General features: G+C 36.4%; 1 protein-coding gene across 1 annotated transcript; it reads right to left on the bottom strand.

The window, feature by feature from the left end:
• Positions 1-3406: 3406 nt before the first annotated feature.
• LOC107721432 (zinc finger protein 239-like) lies at positions 3407-6592 on the bottom strand. The gene is made up of 3 exons (XM_016529438.1): positions 6535-6592; positions 3883-4834; positions 3407-3600 (listed from the first exon to the last, which is right to left on the bottom strand). Exons 1-3 carry the CDS (start codon positions 6590-6592, stop codon positions 3534-3536), a joined length of 1077 nt encoding a protein of 358 aa, XP_016384924.1. The 3' UTR covers positions 3407-3533.
• Between the last annotated feature and the right edge of the window lie 815 nt (positions 6593-7407).

Below are 7407 nucleotides of genomic sequence, written 5' to 3'. Positions count from 1 at the left end.
TGCTCCTGGGCTAGATTTCAGCCGTCCCAGATAAGGGTTTGAATATAATGGAATCATTTAAGTCAGATTATGTGATGTGATCTAGATTATTCAACAGCTCTAAAGATGTTCCCTATTACAACAAATCTAAAACTAAAACCAAATAAAACTTTATAATCTTCAGCATTATTGATGAAAAATAAAGAAGAAACACCAACCTGTGTGTTCTTCAGTATCAGTGTGTTTCATTCTGCAGGGTTTGTGGGAGGAGCTTCACTGAACATGAATTTCTGTCTGGAAGAAGCAGATTTGCTAAAATCAACAATTTTTTTTTTTTTTTTTTTACTTATAAGCGATGCAAGAATTTGAGTGAACTTCACTAGGGATGGACTGAGGCTGGGGTCAAGGCATCAAGAGCCACCACACACAGACGTGTCAAGGAATTTGGCTACAGTTGTCGTATTCCTCTTGTTAAGCCACTCCTGAACCACAGACAACGTCAGAGGCGTCTTACCTGGGCTAAGGAGAAGAAGAACTGGACTGTTGCCCAGTGGTCCAAAGTCCTCTTTTCAGGTTGAAGTAGAAGATATTAAATTTACCGGTCAAACTCCACATATTCGAAAACTGAATCAAAAAAGTGAACTGGAAATTCCTTTTGATGATTTACTTGTAGAATCAATGCAGAGGAGGCATCAGCGGGACATTAAAAAGAAAGGGAAGTTGGAGAAGAGGAAAAGCAGAAGTGACCAGACAAGAAACGCAAGACATGATATTGATGGCTAAGGAACTTCTTCTGATAATTCGGCAACATGAACGTGTGAATAAACGACTAATGAAAAGAGTTAAACAATTTATTGAAGTTAATGAGTTTAATTTGAAAATGGAATCTTTGCGAGGCGAGGTTGACTGTTTGAAACTTCAAAGGGCCAACGCCGCCTCCAAAGAATAAACAGTTAACTGAAATCCTGTCAAAAGCGAGAGCAGGTGTTGTTATCTTGGTTAACAGCTAACGAATGGAAAATGCTGAAGTGTGAAAACTCGCTCATATATTTTGAAAAGGTGTTGGTATTTTGTAGTAAAGAAAATGTTTAGCTGTGGTTAGCACAAAAAGGTCAGACATCCTGTGTTAGCGTATAGGAGATAAACTTTGTTTGAACTTCCTCGTGTATATTTGGGGAGGTATGTGTGTGTGTGTATGCTATGCTTGATGTTATGATGTAATGGAATCACAACCCGCTGAGGCAAGGGGTGTGACCAAGTGTATCCAATAGGGGAGATTTAGTAAATGCTTTGCAGGAGATAAATATTGTATACGCCCTCTCCTATATAATCCAATGTTTGATGAGTTTTGTGCTGCCGCAAATCGGGTGAAGAGTACAATCATCACAATTAAAAAAACCAAAGACTTAAACTACTTCAGTCTGTGTGCATTGAATTTATTTAATACACGAGTTTCACAATTTGAGTTGAATTACTGAAATAAATGAACTTTTCCATGACATTCTAATTTATTGAGATGCACCTGTAATGTCAGTCAAGCATGCAGTGAAATATAATTTATTAGGCATTTAAGCTCTATTGAGAAACACATAGAAAGCACCAACAGCAAACATAATATTTCATGGCTTTCAGAACTAAAACTAAGAAATTATTCCTGATGCAAGCAGAATCTGCAGAAATTAAAAATGGACAATAAGATGATAAAAATGAGTAATGAGTTTAATCAATCATTACTTGAAGCAAATTAAAAATTTAAGTAAAAGTGAAAACAAATGAGACAGATCTCTCTCTTGACTGACTTATAAGAGAAGAAGAGAAGCAAAGTGGCCAGTTTCAAAGCTATATCTTTCATTTGAATGGAAGAGTAGAAGTGGAAGAAAAATTACATGATCTTATGGAAAACAATGAAGAACAAATTAAATAAATATCAGATTCATGTTTCTCTTAAACGTGTTATGGCCTCTTCTTGAAAGTTTTTGAATTTTCTGTTGCTCTTTTAGTTCATTAGGTAGTAAAGTACTTCCCGCATATAAACACACACCACCGTGTCTTTTCTGCTGTAATATTACGAATGAATCTTCTCTTCTGTGTTAATCTTCAGGTGTTTCTTCAGGACTGATGCTTAATGAAACTGTTCACCGCACTGATCACAGTTAAATGGTCTTTCTTCAGAATGAGAAGGAAGATGTGATTTCAAAGTGAAAACAGAAACAGTCATCAAAAATGCTTTGCACACACTTCTTATCAGAATAAAGTATTGTCTTTTGTTGGTATGGATTATGGTTTGGTTACCTGTCTAAAGATTTCTCATGTAGGCCCACCTAATCTGAATCTGGGGAACAAGTTAATTGATTTCTCACGTAACGCTAACTTGGATTGTACGACACAAAACTGATCTGTCAAATCTTTGTATTTTAAGTATTGTACGTGACCATTCAGCACATAGTTATAGGCATCTAAATATTTATATGTCCTCAGTTTCTCTTTACACTACACGCTCAGTTTCTCTATCAGGTAGATTTCAGGCCACTGAAGCGCAGGTAATCCTGTCAGATCATCCAACCATTGAGTGAGCATGTACGGGTCTGGTTACGTCCATTAAAGTTAACTTTTTCAAATAACAATCGCGTTCCCGGACAGTGAGTGACCTGAAATATTCACATAAAATTGGATTTTCTCCAGTCATTGTTAAAAAATAAGCTAAAAAATAAGCTAACAAAACTCGTTATCTAGGGTTAGTGAAGTGGTCAGGAGAATCTTTCTGCCTCCACCTAAGCTCTGCCCACAAAAAAAGGTCACAATCTTTCCTAACTGAAAATGGGTCTATACTTCATTCATGTGGTGTCAGAATAATAGCTACATTAAATGTGATTAATATGCCTAAAGCTAAACTTCCCTTGTAAAGATTTGCAATCAGAAGTGTTTCTAAACCGTTGTTCAACAAAAGAAAACATTATAACATGTTTTTACTCCACAACATCAGTCAAATGCTTCATTTTGTGATCTGATGTGGCTTCTTATCACAGAATGAGGCAGACATAATATGTTCTATACTGTATAAAGGCTATGTCGATTAGCAATGGATTATAAATATACTCAATTATGAAAATACCAGAGATGGCTTGACGAACAGTCTCAGTCTAGTGTTTATTGTCTTCATGTTTCATCATTCAGAATGTTTTTATCTTCTTTTTATTCAGCAAAAGTGTCATCAGTTCTATTACTTCTGTGATGCATAAGTGGAGTTTTTTTTCGTGAGGGCGCCCTCTGGCTTCCAGTAGGAATGAAACTGACATTACATGTGTTTATAACGCTCAATAATGGCCAATCCATCCTATTTGGGTAAAAATAGGAAAAATAATACTTCTCTCAAAAGAAATTTGAAGTAGATATATAATAATACATGTTTTATTTAAGTGTACAGGATTTGTTGTTGTTGTTTTTGTTGTTGTTGTTGAGTGAGCATCAGAGTGAGCATCAGCATGTTTTTCAGGTTGATGAATGAAGAATCAAGAATAAACACCATCCTCTTTGTACCTCAGTGTCATGAGGTTTCATTCTGCTGGCTCTGGATCACTCATGTTCTCTCTGTTCTCTCTTTCCAAATGCTTTCTGGTAGTTCTGCCAAAGTTACAAACAAGTTTCATTTCCAACAGACACAATACGAGATCAGCCAACAAACTGTCCTTTCACTCACTGTGGCTGTTCAGAAATGATGAATAATTAAATGAATGAGGCATTTATATAGCTCTTATTATGTACTACTGTACACCCGAAGCACTTTACAATCATAGCAGAGTCTCGCCTCACCACACCAGCTAAAGGTGGAGAGGAGAGATTCTGTTGTGGTTATTTTTCACAGAAGAGAGTTTGTTTCTCAGCACATGAAGATGAGCTACTTACTGTGATTTCAGACTGCGGTGGTCTGGTTTCTCCACTGCATGGATCCTCAGGTGACTTTTAACATTGAAACTCTTTCTGCAATGATCACACGTGTGCAGTTTCTCTCTGCTGTGGATCCTCTCGTGTTTTCTCAGCTGTCCTGAATCACTGAATCTCATATCGCAGTGTGAACACTTATAAGGTTTCTCTCCAGTGTGGATCCTCTCATGTTTTCTCAGATTTGATGACACACTGAATCTCTTGTCACAGTGTGAACACTTGTAAGGTTTCTCTCCAGAATGAATCCTCTGGTGCAGTTTTAAACAGTTTGCTGAAATAAAACTCTTCCCACACTGAAAGCACACATGATCTCTTACATCAGTATGTGTTTTCTCATGTCTATGTAAGTTTTGCAGCTGAGAAAAACTCTTTCCACATAAAGAACATGAATGTGGCTTCTCCTTCGTATGAACTCTCAGGTGTTTCTTCAGGTCTGATGCTCTCGAACACGTTGTGCCGCATTGATCACATGTGAACGGTTTCTCTCCGGTGTGGATCCTCATGTGACTCTTCAGGCTTTCTTTGTATGTGAAACTCTTCCCACATTGATCACAAGTGAATAGCTTCTCTCCTGTGTGGATTCTGATGTGTAATTTAAGGTTTGATGATTGTGTGAAACTCTTCCCTGCATAGATCCTCATGTGTATCTTCAGGTGACTTTTAACAGTGAAACTCTTTCTGCACTGATCACAAGTGAATAGCTTCTCTCCAGAATGAACTCTCATGTGATCAACAAGATGTTGTTTGTTTGTGAAACTCTTTCCACACTGAGTGCAGGTGAAAGATTTCTTGGCTGTTCTTTTCTTTAAAAATGTTTTCTCAGTCTTTGAGCAAGGTTTTTCTCCAGGTTTGTCATGAAATATTTCCTCCACTTCACTCAGTTCTTGACTCTCCTCGTTCTCTTCCATCAGCTCTGAAAAGAAAAAGAAAACAGTTTCACTTCATTTTCAGTACATTACAATAATTCAAAGAAAGAAATATGAAGTGAAAGAACAGAAAAGTGAGCCCTGATGTAACAAAGCAGACAACTGCTATAAAATATTACAATCATTTTGATGCTTATTTATACATTAGTTACACATCCCTAAAACTCTCCATGAATGAGTTACACTGGTGTTCTAGTAATTATATTTAAATCGGACAAATCCCATGTTTCTGTAGTGAGAACTTTTATTAATCAATGTTATTTACATTGTGTTGCATTGTCTACATTGTGTACATTAACGTTACAATATACAATAGTTCCATATTTTGACACAAAATTATTTAATTAATTTTACTAAAAAACTCTTTAATTATTAAGGGTGAGTCACAATAGACTTTTCCTTCCATTGATTTCATTCAAACGTATGTGAATGTGGGACTCGAGCGAATTTTGATGTGTGAAAGAACACAAACTTTTGCAGTAAAATGGAGTAGATTGTGTATTTGTACATTTGAGTGATTATTGTTTGTTGTATATGTAAACACGCTGCAGAGTGTGAAGTCATATCATGACCGTTGCTGTGTCTGTAGAAATTTCACATCAGATCAGAATCAGAAAGAGCTTTATTGCCAAGTATGTTTGCACATACAAGGAATTTGTTATAGTGTCACAAGCTTCCAGTACACGGAGACAACAACAACACACAGATAATAAAAATGAGATGTGAATAAAATACACATGCATACATATAAACCACAAAAAAAGAATAAATTGTATGTACAGGTGTGCTATAGATAGAATAGGAATAGAATAAAATAAAGTTGTAGGGATGTACTAGAATTTAGGGTGATAAATAAGTATTAGGTTATTGCACATACTTTAATTGCACAATGGGAGAACATTAACTGTTCATGAGGTAGATTGCCTGGGGAAAAAAACTGTTCTTGTGCCTGGCTGTCCTGGTCACATGCTCAAAGTCTAGATTGACCACGGGTTTAACTAGTGTTAAATCAACAATTGTTATTAGCATCAGCGATGTCCTACATGTTTCACTCAACACTGTTACTTCTGTCATGATTTTCCTCATTTGAAAAAAAACAGAGCATTTCTTAAAACTGTGACACACAGGAAGTGACATCATCTGGGTTCTTTACAAACGTTTGCAGTAAAATGGAGTAGATTGTGTATAATTTGAACATTTTAGAGTGATTATTATTTGTTATATACGTTTGTAAACACGCTGCAGAGTGTGAAGTCATATCACGACCGTTGCTGTGTCTGTAGAAATGTCACATGCTCAAAGTCTAGACTGACCACGGGTTTAACTAGTGTTAAATTAACAATTGTTATTAGCATCAGCAGCGTCCTACATGTTTCACTCAACACTGTTACTTCTGTCATGATTTTCCTGATTTGAAAAATAAAACAGAGCATTTCTTAAAACTGTGACACACAGGAAGTGACATCATCTGGGTTCTTTTACAGCATGACACTTCAATCCATTGTCTCAGTTTTACACAAACTGTACATTGTTGATCTCATTCATCAACCCTGTTACCAAAATTACTGTATGAAGAATAAAAAAGGAAAGGAAAGGGAAAGGACGAGACATGTAGCCAAGTATGGCAGTGAATAATGAACACACACACACACACACACACACACACAAATCAAGAATAAACACCAACCTGTTTGTTCTTCGGTATCTTCAGTGTGTTTGATTCTGCAGGGTTCTGGATCTCTCATCTTCTCTCTGTCCTCTTTAATAAACTCAGTCTTTGCAGATTTCAGCTCTTCCTGATGATTAGATGCTCGTCTTCACTTGTGAACTGATGGAGATATTCAAGCATTTATTGAAGAATTACTGTGGGAGGAGCTTCACTGATGATGTGTTGCAGTGGGCGGAGCTTCACTGATGATGCTATTACAGTGGGCGGGGCTGATCTACCAAATGCAAAAATATGTCAGTTACTGAGTTTGTTTTTATACTACCGGTAATTGATAACAATGCAAAACTGTAAATTCTTTCAAATATAAATAATGGTAAGAAAAACAATTGAAAGCATTAACTCAAAAATAAATGTACAGATTTGTAACCAACAAATACCCTCAAGTCTGTTGACACTGAAATGCGTTAAATGACAATTTACAGGAGATCTGAAGACATCCGCATTAAATGAGGTGAAAACAGGAACTATTACAGAACTATAGCTCTGTTAATATTGATGAGCCTCAGACGATCAACACTCATTCAACAAGACATTCAGGATCATCAGCAGATCATCTCTCTTTATTCTGAGTGTTTGCTGATAGAAACACATTATTTGAGTCAGGATATATGATAAAAGTGTATAAAACTGCTCCACAGAAAGATACTGTTATTTCTCACAATATGCATGGATAAAAACCAAACATCGAAACAATCACACAAATGAACAGACAAAAGCACTCAAATTCGCTCAGGTCTGATTTAATTCCTCATATTTTCCTCACATGCTCGCTGCTGCTGCACTGAATGTTTATTTCAGTAGAAAGAAGCAAGAAAAGACGCGCAAGTAGCG

Source organism: Sinocyclocheilus rhinocerous, unplaced genomic scaffold, assembly GCF_001515625.1.
Source record: "Sinocyclocheilus rhinocerous isolate Xijiao unplaced genomic scaffold, SAMN03320098_v1.1 scaffold10005, whole genome shotgun sequence".
NCBI lineage: Eukaryota > Metazoa > Chordata > Actinopteri > Cypriniformes > Cyprinidae > Sinocyclocheilus > Sinocyclocheilus rhinocerous.
Note: the sequence above shows the minus strand (reverse complement) of the source record. Positions and strands in the feature narration are given on the sequence as shown.